Source organism: Scyliorhinus torazame, chromosome 1 (genome assembly GCF_047496885.1).
Source record: "Scyliorhinus torazame isolate Kashiwa2021f chromosome 1, sScyTor2.1, whole genome shotgun sequence".
Taxonomy (NCBI): domain Eukaryota; kingdom Metazoa; phylum Chordata; class Chondrichthyes; order Carcharhiniformes; family Scyliorhinidae; genus Scyliorhinus; species Scyliorhinus torazame.
Genome location: NC_092707.1, coordinates 390,349,842 through 390,367,336, shown reverse-complemented (window position 1 = coordinate 390,367,336; position 17,495 = coordinate 390,349,842). Strand labels below are relative to the sequence as shown.

At 48.7% G+C, this 17,495-nt stretch overlaps 1 protein-coding gene across 2 annotated transcripts in view; it reads right to left on the bottom strand.

The window, feature by feature from the left end:
- Window positions 1-17,495, bottom strand: part of LOC140427526 (probable methyltransferase TARBP1) — a 309,002-nt gene that overhangs the window by 251,619 nt on the left and 39,888 nt on the right. For both annotated transcript variants that reach the window (XR_011948558.1, XM_072513011.1), the window contains exon 9: window positions 1,420-1,509. Coding sequence is in view for 1 of the 2 variants with exons in the window: in XM_072513011.1 (XP_072369112.1) it covers window positions 1,420-1,509 (90 nt within the window). In the remaining variant the exon portion in view is untranslated. The remainder of the gene's footprint in view (window positions 1-1,419; window positions 1,510-17,495) is intronic.

The window sequence follows — 17,495 nt, the reverse complement described above, 5'->3', positions numbered from 1 at the left end:
CAAAAGGTGACCCATCATAAGGATCTAGAAGATGGAGGAAGAAGGTTTCCAGAATTTGGGAGTGAGCGAGCAAAGTTTCTGCTTCCAACCATGAAGGAGATTGAGGAGAAAGCACATAGTAGACCAAGGTGAAAGAGTGAAGATGTTAGAGTTAAGTATTTCAATGGAACGAGGAAATGGGTGGCAGCATTTAAAAAAAGAGAAAGCATTTTCAAATTGATGCACTATGGGAAAAGTGGCAGATTAGCACCGCCATTGATAGGGGTGCAATACACGACACAGAGAGAAAACTCAGGACAAGTTCAGTTGGATGTTCAACCGTCCACACAACCAGCTCTTGATCTGAGCCAACCTGATTTGACATCAATGCCTAGCCAGCAAGAGAATGAACAAGAAAAGAGGAAATAAAAGATATTAAATAGCATTATCCCATCCTTCCCAGGGTTGGCCGAATGTTTACAGAAGCTTTGGAATAATCTCAGTTCTTAGCACGGGGAGGTGCATGGAGTGAAATAAATAGAAAAATGTGCATAAAACAACAACTTGCCTTCATAAAGCAGCTTTAACATGGTAAAATATCCTATGATATTTCACAGGAACATTATCAAACATAATTTTACGCAATGTCATTTAAGGACATTAGGGCAGATCAGAGGAAGGTTTTAAGGAATGTCTTTGAGGAGTAAAAAGAGGTAGAGAGGCAGAGAGCTTTCCTGAAAAAATTCCAGAGCTTGGAGCCTCAGCAGTTAAAGGCACCACAGTCAATAGAGTGGCAACTACAATCAATGTGCAAGAGGCCAGAATTGGAGAAGTTTAGAAAATCTCAGAGTTGTAAGAGGCAAAAGAGATAGAAAGGCAGCAGCGAAGCCGTAAAGGGATTTGGAAACAAAAGGTGTGAATTTTAAAAACTGAGATGATGCTGAACCAGCGAACACAGGGTTGAAGGATGGACGGCACTCGCCATATGCGAGAGGCTGGCCACGATTGTGTTGAAATGGTCAAGTCTAGACTCAACAAAGGCGTGAATGAGGGTTTCAGCAGCGGATGAGCTGAGACAGGGATGGAGAACAACAACATTAGAAGATGAAATAGTGATATTAGTGACTGTGTGGTCAGAAGCTTATCTTGGTGTTAAATATGACACCCAAGTTGTGAAAACTCTGTTGCAGCCTCAGACATGTGCCCGGGAGAGGGGTGGAAGTAGATTAATCTCCCTCCTCCGGTTTAAGCAGCTACAGTAAAACTACCTAAATCTGAAGGATTTTTTTTTCCAAACACTGCACTATACAAGGTTTAGTGACATTGAAATGTTTTTTAATAGGTTGCCAGAAACTATATGGGCAGCTGAATCACTAATACATGGTTTCGGCTCTTCACATGTGGATCTACCCCATAATCGGGTAAATGTTTTTCTCCTACCTCCATCCACAATTTTGTATCCCGTGATAAAGCTTCCTCAGTTCGAATGGACGCCAGGAAATTTGAAATGTCAGACAGTGTCACTTTTTCCTAAGAGGATAAAAAAGCATTTGCTTGTTATTATTCACTGGCAGAAATATACTTGTGCAATATTACAGTGACAACAACTTACGAACTAAAGTAATTGCTTTCAACAGGAATCAGTTCCAGATCTCACTTATCTCCTTAAATGTGGAGGGTACTTGAGGAAAATTGAAGTGAGTCTTCAAAATCAAAACAGATCAACAAAGGAGACAGAATTTCAACTAAAGATAAAAGAAAAAACTATGGGAAAACAATTAGCGGCTGACAAGAACAGAAAAATCTTCAGCTGCGCAATCTTTTCAGTTTCCAAATACTCAGCAGAGTAAAACATATAATAATAATCTTTATTGTAACAAGTAGGCTTACATTAACACTGCAATGAAGTTACTGCGAAAAGCCCCGAGTCGCCACATTGCGGCGCCTGTTCGGGTACACTGACGGAGAATTCAGAATGTCCAAATTACCTAACAGCACGTCTTTCGGGACTTGTGGGAGGACACCAGAGCACCCGGAGGAAACCCACGCAGACACGGGGAGAATGTGCAGACTCCGCGCAGACAGTGACCCAGCGGGGAATCGAGCCTGGGACCTTGGCGTTGTGAAGCCACAGTGCTAACCACTGTGCCACCGTGCTGCCCTTTGAAGCTGAGCAAACAGCAAGCCAGTAACTCAACTGAGAGTTCAACTTCTAATTTGGTTGTCTCATCTCATGGCACTTCTTCTGATGACTGAGACAAACAAACATAAAAATGAACATTTCATCATTCACTTAATTTCAACCACAGTGCAATCTTTTTTAAATTAATTAACGGGATGTGGGCATTGCTGGTTAGGCCAGCCAGCATTTATTGCCCATCAGAAGGTGGTGGTGAGTGGCCTTCTTGAACTGCTGCAGTGCCCGAGGTGTAGGTACACCACTGTGCTGTTAGGGAAGGAGCTCCAGGATGTTGACCCAGCAATAGTGAAGGAACGGTTTGAGGTGAATATATGTTGCCTGGACCATTCTGCCCTCTTGGGTGAAGTGCAATATATGTCAACAAATAGTAAACAGATAAGAGATAGAAAAATGAAAGAAACGTACAAAAAGAAATCCTATATACTACAGAGCCTACACCATGGGGGCGATTCTCAGCCCACTTTGCACCCGTCAAACATCCCGCTATTTCTGGAGGATAACGGGAGAGCCCCTAAACGGGGTGGGCGCCAAATGGAGTGTACTGCTCCCGGCCCACGGCACCATATGCATCTAGTTCACACCCTGAGCATATTTAAATATGCACTTCCGGGGTTTAGCCAGAGACTTCCGGGTCCCACTCACTGCGGCGCAGCGCGGGGCTGTCTGTAATCACTAAGGCTGGGGGTAGCTTCGGTAATGCCTTCACGGGGTGTCGATCACTTGGTGGTGGAGGTGGTCTCTGCTGGCGAGTGGGGTGGGGAGGCTCTCAGGTTTTCTGGAGATCGGGACGCCCCATTTCCTAGGAGCCGGCCTGACTGATGTTTTTAGATCCTTCACATCAATTCCCCAGCAGGGATCTTCCCAAGCTCAAAACAAATGAGCATGTGTGGGTGGACTGCGATCTGGATCGAGCTGACCCACCCCGTGGGAATCGCAATGTTTTTCCAGCCGGGGCAACATTTAGAAACGTTTTGGGTGAATTCCGCCCCATATCTACAGGAATCGAAAGTAGAACACAGCGGATTCTGGAAATCTGTATTAAAAACAAAAATGCTGAAATGTCCAGCATGTTATGGCAGCATCAGTGAAGAGAAACAGTGTTAACAAGATCTGCGACCGTTCATTAGAACTGGGAAAAGTCAAAAATGTAATCGGTTTTAAGCAAGCGGTGGGTGGGATAAGACCAAAAGGTGGGTCTTTGACCAGGGTCAACTGTAATGGAGATGGGGCAAGAAAAGAAACAAAACGATATGCCAAGAGCAAGAGTGCCTCTGTCTGAAGAAAATTGAAACAAACCACAAAGAAAGGAAACAAAATGGGGCCAGAAATTATTATCTGAAATTGCTAAACGAATGTGACATAGCAAAACATTTCATCTTGCATACATCAGGACATTTTGCAAGAATAAGGGGAAACAACAGGTAATACTATATGAGGCCCACGGTAGAGCAAGCATTTATATGAGAGGTGATTGAACAGATTGGTATTAGGGTACCAATTTACAACATGTCCTACGCTGTGGTTGGTCTGAGGTGCGCCAGTTTCTTTCATTTTTTGAATTGAATCGCTTATGTCGCTATATTGCTTCATAGATGGCCACACCATAAACAGTACCTGTTTGAAGCACATCAGCATTGTGAAATCGCTTGAGAAGTGATTTGACAAGCAAATTAACGACGTCACTGGTAGCGGAAGAAATTGCTATATGTGTGTCAGAATTGGTATAAGTAATAATAAAGATGTCTCAAGTATTATAATAGCACAGGTCAAGGGAAAAAGCAGCAGGCAAGGGGTTAAAAGGGGTTTAGAAGTCACCTGCACTGGAGATAATTCAATCATCTCACAGGGCATTAGGATAAGAAAGGGGAACCAAGTCATGGCTCCAGCCTGTCTGTAAGGGATTCATTGTCCAGCCCAGTGCAGAAGATGAAAACACATTGACACCCCATCCAGAAGTTAAATATGTTGAACAGAATCCAGGGATTGTAAAGAAGTATTGTATTGGCTGATCGTTTTCCCATTAAAGGGACCAGAAAATATGCATACTGATCACCTTGTATTGTTCCGACTGAATTAATGACGTCAATGCCTACTTGTAAAACTGAAAGAACCTTAAATATATATGCGTGTAATTCTGACTACGATCAGAGCTGACTTTTGCGAGCTAAGGCGAGCAGTAGAACCTGCCTCTCCTGTGTGCACACAGCAATTCCGAATAGACGCAACTTTTACAACTTCACGCGGTCGAGTACAGACTCTGGGCTTTACTTCTCTCCAACAGTCACTAAACACGTAACAAATTAGGGGCTGGTTTAGCACAGTGGGCTAAACAGCTGACTTGCAATGCAGAACAAGGCCAGCAGTGCGGTTTCAATTCCCGTACCAGCCTCCCCCACAGGCGCCGTAATGTGGCGACTAGGGGCTTTTCACAGTAACTTCATTGAAGCCTACTTGTGACAATAAGTGATTATTATTATTAATCTCTCTGACTATGTACTCTCATGTTTTCCCCTTATGTTGGTATTCTTGCAAAGTGTTCTGATGAGTGCAAGACAAAAAGCTTTGACATGTCTCTTTCTTCAGTAAGACTGAAGTCCTATAATACGAAATGACTACTTGTTCAAATCAACGTTGATGCCAGAAGGCTGTAAAGTGCCTAACTGAAAGATGTTCCTGAAGCTGATATTCAGCTTCCCTAGAACAATGCAGTTGTTTGAGGGCAGAAATGCCAGCGTAAGAACAAGGAGAATTAAAATGACAGGCCAGGATAATTCATAGATTCATAAACATTTACAGCACAGGTCATTCAGCTCATCATGTTGACGCCGGTCAACAGAAATCTGACTGCATTAATCTCATTTTCCCGCACTTGGCCCATAGCCTTGGGGGTTATGGCAGTGTAAGTGAATACCTAAATACTTTGTAAATGTTGCGAGGATTTCTGACTCAACCACCCTTTCAGGCAGTGATTGGGTGAAAGGTTTCTCCTCAACTCCCCTCTTTGCCTTCTACCTCTTACCTTAAATCTATGCCCACTGGTCATTGACCCCTTTACTAATGGAAAAATTGTCTTCCTATACAGCCCTTCTATGTCCCTCATATCAGATTCTCTCTTAACATTTGCTGCTCCAAGGAAACAAACCCGACCTATCCAATCTCTCCTTATAACTCTGACCCTACAGCCTAGACAGCATTCTGGTAAATCGCCTCTGCACCATCTCCAGTGCAAGCACATTCTTCCTATAAGATGGTGAAGAGAACTGCACGTACTTCTCCGGTTGTGGCCTAAACATTGTAAATCTTGATGTGCAAACGGATATATACCACGAAGCGGTCACGCCGTTAACTTATCCCAGTTCTGATGAAAGATCACTGACCTGAAATGTTAACTCTGTTTTTCTCCACACATGGTGCCATAATGGTGGCACAGTTGTTAGCACTGCTGTCTCACAGCGCAAGGGACCCGGGTTCAATTCTGGATGACTGTGTGCATGGAGTTTGCACATTTTCCCCGTGTCTGCATGAGTTTCCTTTGGGTGCTCCGGTTTCCTCCCACAGTCCAAAGATGTGCGGGTCAGGTGGATTGGCCATGCTAAATTTCACTTTAATGGCCAAACGTTATGTGGGGTTATGGGAATAGGGTGGGGGAGTGGGTTTAGATAGGATACTCTTTCGAAGGATCAGTGCACACTCGGTGGGCTGAATGGCCTCCTACTGCACTGGTTATTGAACCTGCTGAGTGTTTCCCGCATTTTCTGTTTCTACATCCACAGGTTAGGTTTCATTTAAGCTCCAGCACCAGCTGTTGCATGAAGAGAGTCTTTACAAGTGTGAAGTTAAAGGATGAAGTGGGAAATGGTTCAGAAGGGCACTTGGCACAGAAGATGACTGCCTGACACACAAGATGGAGACACCGAGAATAAAGCAGACATAACTGATGCCTGGAGCCCAGCAGGGTGCCAGTGGGACAGATAGGAACAGATCCAGGACAAAGGGAGCCAGACAGGAAGATTAAGAAATACATAAATGCGGGACACCACTTGAATAAAGCTGACTTCAGCCAAGGTGTACACAATGATATGCTAATACGAATGTCTTGGGCCATTTCCTAAAACAAAGGGACAATCGATACTGTTTTCCTGCTGCTACCTGTAACCTGTAAAACCTCTTTAACTATAACCATGTGTAAATGGCAAAACGCTTACAAATAGCGATGTACAATCTATAAAATGTTTAAAGACAATAAGGTAATAATTGTTTTGTATCTGGGCTCATTGTGAACCCGAAGTGGCTGTTTAAAGATAACAAGGTGATAATTGTTTTGTATCTGGGCCCATTGTGAACCCAAAGTATAAAATGAATGACTGCCATTCAAACCACAAGAAAGGCTGGCTACCGTACTGCGGGGTACGTACGCTTTCTCCCGAAGCTTTGTGTAACAATAAACTGCACTAATTGGACACAGCAAGTCTGACTCCTGAAGTGGTTGATTTTCCCACAACATATTGGCGTAGTCCGGCAGGATCTTACTTCTGGTGAGTTCCGATCGAAGGCCTCGATCGGAAAGCCGGGATAAAGATCGTTTCGAATCTGCAGGAGTCAGACAGGTCAGAAGGTGCAGTTTAAAATAAGGTACCTATAGTGATAAGCATAGTGATATAAGTCTTGACTGTATAGTGACATGATAATAGATCAGGTTTGGTACTAACTGCTGATAGTATTAAGGATTTGTGGCTTGTGCTGATCAACAAACAGACACGGTAGTGCTGCCCCAAACGCCCAGCCTTAGACTGGCTGTCAAGAGGAGGAATCTCCCACGCGAAGGTCAGGATTTGAAGTGGGTATTGAGGCACCAAAGGCACTAAGGATTGTGAAGCACAAGTGGCAGAAATCGGCTAACCCCGAACTCTGTAGTGGCGAACAAACGCAGAGTTCTTGTATGAAAGTAGAGCATAAGTTGGGTACTGGGCTGTCAAATGTGTGGAAAAGCAGCTGATCAACTCTGACCTAGAGCTGAACTCTGGTGGAGAAGCACGTTGCCGAGGCGGTAATAGTGGACACCGTGAGTATAAGTCAAACCCTGAGCGACGGTAGCGATAGCGCAGCGTTGGAATAGTAATAGTGGCTGGGGGGTAGTGAAGTCCCTCCAGTAGAGAGCACACTTTACTCATAGTAACCGGGGGTATTGAAGTCTGCGAGATGGCAGGCAATGATATAAAAAGGGGATCTGCAGGTTCTCTTATCGAGACATATATGACAGACAGACATGTGTTGATAAAAAAGATGAAGAAGGACGGCTGGGACACCTCCCAGACCTTAGAACAACAGAGGGGTTAGATAGACAAAGAGAAGAGAAACAAGACTAAAAAGATAGAGATAATGTTAGTACATCGGTTAGCAGGACGAATTGAACAAGTAGGCACCTATACTGAAAAGTGGAAGGAAGACAAAGAGAAGATCAGGGAATTAGAATCTAGAGTAAGAGAACTGGAGAAACACAACCACGTGTTGAGAGAACAACAAGGGAGGGGGGAAACTGATCCCCTACCCCCTTATGAGCCCACACAGCAGGGGCCAACCGCCCCTCCGGCAGGGTGGGGTGCGTTAGAATACAATTTAGTGCCAGTAACCCGAGGGGGAACAGATGCACAGCCAAAAGCGAATTATAAATCCTTTACCCCAGGTGAGAAACAGCAGATAATGGCTTCCCTGGGCAAATTACAACCTCGAAGCGCAAACACCAAATTCTGGGAAGAATTAGACACAATCTGGGTAGGACACCAGTTACACCTAAGAGACATACACCAGCTGGTCAGGGCAGCCTGTCCAGCAGATGAGTGGAGGCAGGTAGCTGGCGGACCCGCCACTCCTGCAGCCCAGGATTATAATGGTGGACACATGCCGTCGCTTTAACAGCAGAGATAGATGCACAGCAGGACCCCTTCGCCCAATTTAAAACGGAAATCCAGAGTGTTAGGGAACGCTCCCACTAACTGGAGCAAGATCACTACCACAAGACAGCAGAAAGGGGAAGGAGCTTCTGAATACGGGGAACGATTGTTCCATGTGTACCAAGAGTGCTCAGGGCAAGGGAACCCATGCCGTGGGGATCGGGCGTTCATCCAAGCTTTGAAAGATGGACTCTCTAGTGCCCACCAGGCTATCCTAAAAATGGGAGTGATTATGTCCCAGGATTACGACGAGTTGGGAGAGTGGGCTACAGGTAGAGGAGACATCCCATGTCAGAGCAAGACCAGAAAGAGTAGCAACCTCCAGTAACAGGAACTGGGCCAAGCCGAAACTGACCTGCCACAATTGTGGCCGGGAAGGGCACTATGCGAGGGATTGTGAGGCCTCACAGAAAGGAGACAGACCAGGAGACAGTGGGAAGCATTGCAGCCACTGTAATAAGTATGGACACTCAGAGGCAGTGTGTTGGGAGAAGCATGGGAGACCCCCTACCCGATCCAGAACCACCACAGAACCGGAGGGATCACGGAACCTCCGAGGTCAGCAGGGCTGACTGTCTGCAGCCCCCACTCACAAGGGTAAAAAGGAGGGAAGAATTTATGTGTCTGCACTAGTAGGGGGCAGACAATGTGAGATGCTAGTGGACACAGGAGCGTCCATATCTGTTACCAACCTACCCTTACCCCATACAAACAAAATGATTCACCTAACCGGGATAGGAGGGAACAAAACACCCGCCTACCTGAGCGAAACCACGTTAGTAGAAATAAATAATTTGTATATACCCATGAGATTCTATGTATGCCAAAATAACGAGGGTACAATAATGGGAAATGATTTAATGAAGGAATATAACGTTTTAATAGATTGTGGAAAGGGAGAATTGATTGGCCAAGGCAGGACGGTCGGAAAACTAAAATAGGGAAACTTACAAATCACTTGGAAACCACTGAGGTGGCTACAGTCACCGCCAGAAATTGGGAATTAGAGACAGGGGGGTTCGGAGCCATCTGTGCTTCCATCCCCAGAGTGTGGGCGGAGACAAAATTTTAATACTGGACTGACTAAAACGGTCCCGCTAAAGGTACCAGGACCAGAGCATAAGCCCCACCGACAGTATCCAATTAAGCCAGAGGGCTGCACGGCCCTACAATATGTAGACGATATCCTAATAGCTTCAGGGTCCAAGTCAGGACACCAGGAAGCACTGTACCTAATCCTACACGAGTTAGAAACTACAGGGTTAAAGGTAAGCCCCAAGAAGGCACAAATCGAGAAGGCACAGGTCCTATATCCCGGACACCTTCTATCCCAAGGACTTAAAGAAATACCAGCAGATGGACTTCCGGGTCGCGGCGACGCGGAGCTAAGCCGCGCGTGTCGGCAGCTCCCGCAGAAACGGACTTTTGGGCCCGCTAACGGAGCTCCAACGGACCTTTAAAAAAAAAAAAAAACCCGTGGGGAAGAACGGAGGAAGTCCCCTACAGCCCTGCATGGACCGGACCCGCAGTGAAACGGCAAAGAAAGCGGCCCTGGAGCAGCGGGAGAAGAAAAAAGAAAAAAACAAAATGGCGGCGCCCATGGACAGAGAGGAGATGAAAGAGTTCATCAAGTGCTGCTTCGAGGAGCTGCGTAAGGAGATGGTGGCGCCTATACTGGCAATGGTGGAAAAACTTGGAGCAACCCAGAAAGCCCAAGAGGTGAAGATTCAGGAGATCCAGGAAAAAGTGGGCTCGTGGGCCTGGCGGAGAGAGAGGAGCGGCACGAGGCGCTGCACAAGACGTGGGCGGGAAGACTCGAAGACCTGGAGAACAGATCAAGGAGAAACAACTTGAGGATCCTGGGTCTCCCAGAAGGAATGGAAGGGGCCGATGCCGCGGCATATGTGGGCACAATGATCGGGACGCTGATGGGTGTGGAGGCCCCCCCAGAGATTGTTGGAGCTGGATGGGGCGCACCGAGTGCTAGCGAGGAAGCCCAATGCAAAAGAGCCGCCAAGGGCGATGGTGGTGAGATTTCACCGGTTTACAGACAGAGAGAGGGTCCTGAAATGGGCCAAGAAGGAACGGAGCAGCAAGTGGGACAATGCGGAGATCAGAATATACCCGGACTGGAGCGCGGAGGTCGCTAAGCGGAGAGCGGGTTTCAACCGGGCCAAAGCGGTGCTGCACCGGAAAGGGGTGAAATTTGGAATGCTGCAGCCAGCGCGACTGTGGGTTACACATAATGGCCAACACCACATACTTCGAAACGCCCGAAGAGGCGTGGACCTTTATATTAGCTGAAAAATTGGACTCTAATTGCGGGTTTGTGTGGGAGGGGGGTGTTTGAGGGGTGAAGTATGATGTTTGTTGTACATAGGGGGTCAACCACGCGCAGGAAAGGATATATGGGCTGGGGGAGAGGGACAAGGCCATGACAGGAGCAGCGCCATGGGGAGCGGGGCAGGCTTTGGGAAGCGCGGGGCTTTTCCCGCGCGCGGCAAAAAAAATAATAAAAAGGGCGGGAAGGGGACAAAGGAATGTACATTGATTGGGAGAGACCCACACGGGGGGGTTAAAGGGATGGCGGGGGAAGCCGGGGTCAGCAGGTGGCAGCTGACTTACAGGAGGGATATGGGGGGAGCAAAAAAGCTAGACGGGGATCTAGCGGGGGGGGGGGGGGGGGGAAAGAGGAGGGAGGTGGGGAAGGGGGGGGGAAAGGGTTGCTGCTGCACTGGCCGAAAGAGAACGGGACACAGAAGAGGTGGCTGGGACGGGGGTCCCCCAGCTGGTGGATAGTCGGCGGGGGGGGGGGGGGGGGGGTGAGAGTCCCTCCAATCCGGCTGATAATGTGGAACGTGAGGGGCCTGAATGGGCCGGTGAAGCGGGCTCGAGTGTTCGCGCACTTGAAGGGACTGAAGGCAGATGTGGCAATGCTCCAAGAGACACACCTGAAGGTGGCGGACCAGGACAGGTTAAGAAAGGGATGGGTAGGACAGGTATTTCACTCGGGATTGGACGCAAAAAATAGAGGGGTGGCAATTCTGGTGGGAAAGCATGTGTCATTTGAGGCCAAGACTATCGTAGCGGATAATGGAGGGAGATATGTGATGGTGAGCTGTAGGTTCCAAGGGACGTGGGTGGTGTTGGTAAATGTATACGCCCCGAACTGGGATGATGCTGGATTCATGAAGCGCATGTTGGGGCGCATTCCGGACCTGGAGATAGGAGGACTAATAATGGGAGGGGACTTCAATACGGTGCTGGACCCAGCACTGGACCGCTCCAGATCAAGGACGGGAAGGAGGCCGGCGGCGGCCAAGGTACTTAGGGATCAGATGGGGGGAGTAGACCCATGGAGGTTTGCAAGACCGCAGGCCAGGGAATTTTCTTTTTTCTCCCACGTGCATAAGGCTTACTCCCGGATAGATTTCTTTGTTCTGGGCAGGGCGCTCATCCAGAGAGTGGGGGGGACGGAGTATTCGGCCATAGCCGTTTTGGACCATGCCCCGCACTGGGTGGAACTGGAGCTGGGAGAGGAGAGGGACCAACGCCCGCTGTGGCGGCTGTATGTGGGACTGCTGGCCGATGAGGTGGTGTGTGGGAAGGTGAGGGGGTGTATTGAAAGGTACTTGAAGGCCAACGACTACGGGGAGGTGCGAGTGGGGGTGGTATGGGAGGCGATGAAGGCGGTGATCAGGGGAGAGCTGATCTCCATCAGGGCTCATACGGAGAAGATAGAGGGAATGGAAAGGGAGAGGTTAGTGGGGGAGATCTTACGGGTGGACAGGAGGTACGCAGAGGCCCCGGAGGAAAGATTACTTGGGGAAAGGCGACGGCTCCAGACGGAGTTTGACCTGCTGACCACGGGCAAGGCAGAGGCACAGTGGAGGAAGGCGCAAGGGGCGACTTACGAGTACGGGGAGAGGGCTAGTCGGATGCTGACGCACCAGCTCCGTAAGAGGGCGGCAGCGAGGGAAATAGGGGGAATCAAAGATGGAAGGGGAGCCACTGTACGAAGTGCAACGAAAATAAATAAGGTATTTAAGGACTTTTATGAAGAGCTGTACAGGTCCCAGCCCCCAGGGGGGGAAGGGGGAATGAGGCGATTCCTGGACCAGCTGGGGTTCCCCGAGGGTGGAGGAGCAGGAGGCGGTTGGTTTGGGGGCACCAATTGGGCTGGAGGAGTTGAGTAAGGGTTTGGGGAGCATGCAGGCGGGGAAGGCCCCAGGGCCGGATGGGTTCCTGGTGGAATTCTACAGAAAATATGTGGACCTGCTGGCCCCGCTACTAGTGAGGACCTTCAACGAGGCAAGAGAGGAGGGAACCCTGCCCCAGACAATGTCGGAGGCGACAATCTCCCTGATCCTAAAGCGAGACAAGGAGCCACTGCAATGTGGATTGTACAGGCCGATTTTGCTCCTCAATGTGGATGCTAAGCTATTGGCGAAGGTACTGGCCACTAGGATTGAGGACTGTGTCCCGGGGGTGATACACGAGGACCAAACGGGATTTGTAAAGGGCAGGCAGTTAAATACCAATATGCGGCGGCTCTTAAACGTGATAACGATGACATCGGAGGAGGGAGAGGCGGAGATAGTGGCAGCTATGGACGCGGAAAAAGCCTTTGACCGAGTAGAGTGGGAGTACCTCTGGGAGGTATTGCGCAGGTTTGGGTTCGGGGGAGGGTTTATTAGATGGGTTAAGCTCCTTTACAGCGCCCCGGTGGCGAGCGTAGTGACAAACCGGCGGAGGTCAGAGTACTTTCGGCTGTACCGAGGGACGAGACAGGGGTGCCCCCTGTCCCCCCTGTTGTTTGCATTGGCGATCGAACCCTTGGCCATATCACTTAGGGAGTCTCAGAAATGGAGGGGGATAGTCCGCGGGGGAGAGGAGCATCGGGTATCGCTATATGCGGATGACCTGCTGCTATACGTGGCGGACCCAATGGAGGGGATGGTGGAGGTCATGCAGACTCTGAAGGAGTTTGGAGAGTTTTCGGGCTACAAGCTTAATGTAGAGAAGAGTGAGCTTTTGGTACTACAGGCAGGGGACCAAGAAAGAGGGATAGGGGACCTGCCGCTGAGGAGGGCGGAGAGGAGTTTTCGGTATCTGGGGATCCAGATAGCCAGAAGTTGGGGGGCCCTACAGAAATTGAATTTGACGAGGGTGGTGGAGCAAATGGAGGAGGATTTTAAAAGATGGGACATGCTCCCGCTCTCGTTGGCGGGTAGGGTGCAGTCGGTCAAAATGGTGGTCCTTCCGAGGTTTTTGTTTGTGTTTCAGTGCCTCCCCATCGTGATCACCAAGGGCTTTTTCAAGAGAGTAGGTAGGAGTATTATGGGGTATGTGTGGGCAAATAAGACCCCGAGGGTTAGGAGAAGGTTCTTGGAACGCAGCAGGGACCGAGGAGGGTTGGCTTTGCCAAACCTAGAGAGTTACTACTGGGCAGCAAATGTGGCGATGATCCGTAAGTGGGTTATGGAGGGAGAGGGGGCGGCATGGAAGAGGATGGAGATGGCGTCCTGCAAAGGAACGAGCCTGGGGGCGTTGGTAACGGCACCGCTGCCGCTCTCGCCGACAAAATACACCACAAGCCCGGTGGTGGCGGCAACATTAAAGATCTGGGGCCAGTGGAGAAGACACAGAGGTGCAATGGGAGCATCGGTGTGGTCCCCGATCAGGGGTAACCACCGGTTTGTCCCGGGGAAGATGGACGGGTGGTTCCAATGCTGGCATCGGGCGGGGATAAGAAGAATGGGGGACCTGTTCATTGACGGGTCATTTGCAAGTCTAGGGGCACTGGAGGAGAAATTTGAGTTACCCCCGGGAAATGCATTTAGATAAATGCAGGTGAGGGCTTTTGTGAGGCGACAGGTGAGGGAATTTCCGTTGCTCCCGGCACAAGAAGTTCAAGATAGGGTGATCTCGGGGGTATGGGTCGAGGAGGGCAAGGTATCGGAAATATACCAAGAGATGAAAGAAGAGGGGGAAGCGCTAGTAGAAGAACTGAAAGGTAAATGGGAGGAGGAGCTGGGGGAGGAGATTGAGGAAGGGCTATGGGCCGACGCCCTGGGTAGGGTTAATACCTCTTCCTCGTGTGCCAGGCTCAGTCTGATACAATTTCAGGTGGTTCACAGAGCGCATTTGACGAGCGCGAGGCTGAGTAGGTTCTTTGGGGTAGAGGATAGATGTGAAAGATGTTCAGGGAGCCCGGCGAGCCATGTCCATATGTTTTGGTCATGCCCGGCATTGGAGGCATTCTGGAGAGGAGTGGCGGGAGTAATATCCCAGGTGGTGAAAGTCCAGGTCAAGCCAAGCTGGGGGCTAGCAATATTTGGAGTAGTGGATGAGCCGGGAGTGCAGGAGGCGAAAGAGGCCGGAATTCTGGCCTTTGCGTCCCTAGTAGCCCGGCGAAGGGACTTGCTACTGTGGAAGGAGGCGAAGCCCCCTAGCCTGGAGGCCTGGATTAATGACATGGCGGGGTTCATAAAATTGGAGAGAATTAAGTTTGCTTTGAGAGGGTCTGCACAGGGGTTTTACAGGCGGTGGCAACCGTTCCTAGATTATCTCGCGGAGCGTTAGAAGAAGGTCGATCAGCAGCAGCAGCAACCCTTGGGGGGGGAGAGAGACGAGAGACTGTCTGAGGGGATGGACGAGCGGGAGATAGCATGGAGGGTGGGGGGAAACGGTACGCGCGGCCAAGAGCCAGTGTATAAAGCTATGTAAATATACCATCTTGCCTTGTATATATCTTGCTCAGGGAGAATTTGCGTTATTTTGTTACGGGGGGGGGGGGGGGGGTTATTGTTTGTAAGGGGAAAAAATTGTGTTGTTAAAAAACCTTAATAAAAATATTTTTTTTTAAAAATACCAGCTGATCGGAAGCAGGCAATTCAACAAATGCCGTGACCCGTCACCATAAGAGGGGTCAGGAAGGTGTTAGGGTTATTCAACTATAACCAAAGTTTTATCCCAGGGTTCGCAAAATTGGCCGAACCAATACAGGGACTAGTCAAAGGGGGAAAACCAGCATTAGAGCCCGTAAAGTGGGGACTGGAGCAGGAAGAGGCTTACAGTAAACTAAAAACAGAACTAATATCAGCCCCTGGACTAGGATTACCAGATTCAAATAAAGACTTTCATATCCATTGTAGCAATGAGGGAGGATTCTATTCCGCAGTAGTGACTCAGGACCATGGCGACAAGAGGAGACCCATCGGGTACTATTCGACTGCAGAGGGACCGACAGTCACCGGGTTGCCAAGATGCATAGCCGCTTTAGATTGCGCCGCCTGGGCCGTAAAAATTAGCGAACCAGTAGTGATGGCAGGGAACATAATCCTCCACACCAAGCACACCTTGGTGGAAATGTTAAATACAGGGAAATTGAGGTCAGTCTCGAACATAAGGAGGGCCAAGTGGGAAGCTGTCCTCCTACCCCCAAGCAAGTCCGTAGTAATAGTAAGAGATATAAGGGAGAATCCAGCAGAAGGGATTTTAGATACAGGAGAACCACACACCTGTGGAGATGTAGACAGAGATGAAGGAGAAGGTAGAATAAAAGACACACCATTAACAACAGCTGAGGAGACCCTCTTTGTAGATGGGTCACGAAAATATGTGGAAGGATCACCCCGGACAGGGTGGGCAGTAGTGAATGATAAGTTAGAAACCATAAGGTTAGGTAGGATTGACGGAGGTCAATCCGCGCAAGTAGCTGAACTAGTGGCGCTCACACAGGCACCAGAGTTATCTGAGGGAAAAACCGTGAACATATACACGGATAGCCGATATGCATTTGGAATTATACATGATTACATGACAACATGGGGAAGGAGAGGGCTCATAACCACTGGCGGAACCCCTATCAAACATCAGCAAAGAATTAAGGCGCTATTAAAAGCCAGCGAGAAACCCCGAGAAGCCGCAGTAATCAAAATTAAAGCGCACCAGAGGAGCCAGGAAGAGACAATCCGGATTGGTTGAATTTCAAAGGAAACCAAGCAGCTGATGCAGCAGCACAACTGGCTCTGGAACAAAAAACAATTGGTGAGCTACCAATAGCAGCTACAGAACCAGTAGAAGAAGATATAGATATTAGGGAATTACAGGATAACACCCCAATGAGGAGAGAGATGGGAAGCGCAGGGTGCAACCAAAGGGGCTGATAACGTTTGGAGACGAGAGGATAAGGTGATAGCACCGGAATGCATACAGAACACCCTATTGGAATTACACCATGGGCTCTCGCATGTGGGTAGAGAGGCCATGATAACCAACTTAGGAAGAGAATGGTGGTGGAAAGGGATGGGAAGAGACGTAGCCCGACACTGCCACCGATGCGTGATATATGCACAACACAACCCTGGTAAACCCATAAAAATTAAAATGGGACACCAACCCAGACCCAAGGGACCCTGGGAACACCTGCAAATGGATTTCACAGGGCCACTACCACAATCCCATGGAAAAACTTATTGTCTGGTCATCATAGACCAATTCACCCGGTGGGTAGAAGCATTCCCTACCAGAAATTGTACTGCTACCATGGTAGCCAGAATATTGGCAGAGGAAGTAATCCCTAGGTGGGGAGTGCCCCTACAAATTGGTTCAGACCAGGGGACACACTTCACTGGGAAAGTGATGAAAACAGTATGTAAGCTGATGGGGATAAAACAAAAATTCCATATCCCCTATCATCCACAGAGTTCTGGGATGGTGGAACATATGAATAGAACACTTAAGAATACATTAGCTAAAGCCATGCAAACATCGGGGAAAATGTGGACAGAGGTATTGCCCACTATACTAATGAGGCTAAGAGCTCCTACAAACTGGACAACTGGATTAACCCCTTATGAGCTAATGACAGGACGGGCGATGCAATTACCAGAAAGCATCATAACAGGTGGGACCGATGTAGGTCTGCTAAAAGACAGAATCAGGAGATATGTTTCGGAACTGAGCACCCAGCTAAAAGGGATGCGCAAATTCGTAAAAGACAATCAGGAACAAAAAGACACACAAAGTGAGTTTGAAATATTCCCTGATGTCCCAGCAGCGGGAAGTCGCGTCCTAATAAAAACACTACCTGTGAAGCCAGGATTTGCCCCAAAATGGAATGGGCCATATGAAGTGATAATTAGTGGAGACACCTGTGCCTGTATTGACATAAGAGGGAAGGGAACATGGAAACACTGGAGCCAGCTCAAATTGTATAAACCTGAACATGAATGAACTAATCCGATTGCTTTCCCCCAAACACAGGAGGAGACCGCGAGTGAAGGACCAGTGTACTCGGAAAGTGTAGAACAGTTCTGCAACCAAGCATACAGACAGATTATAAACTATAGTGTTAGAAC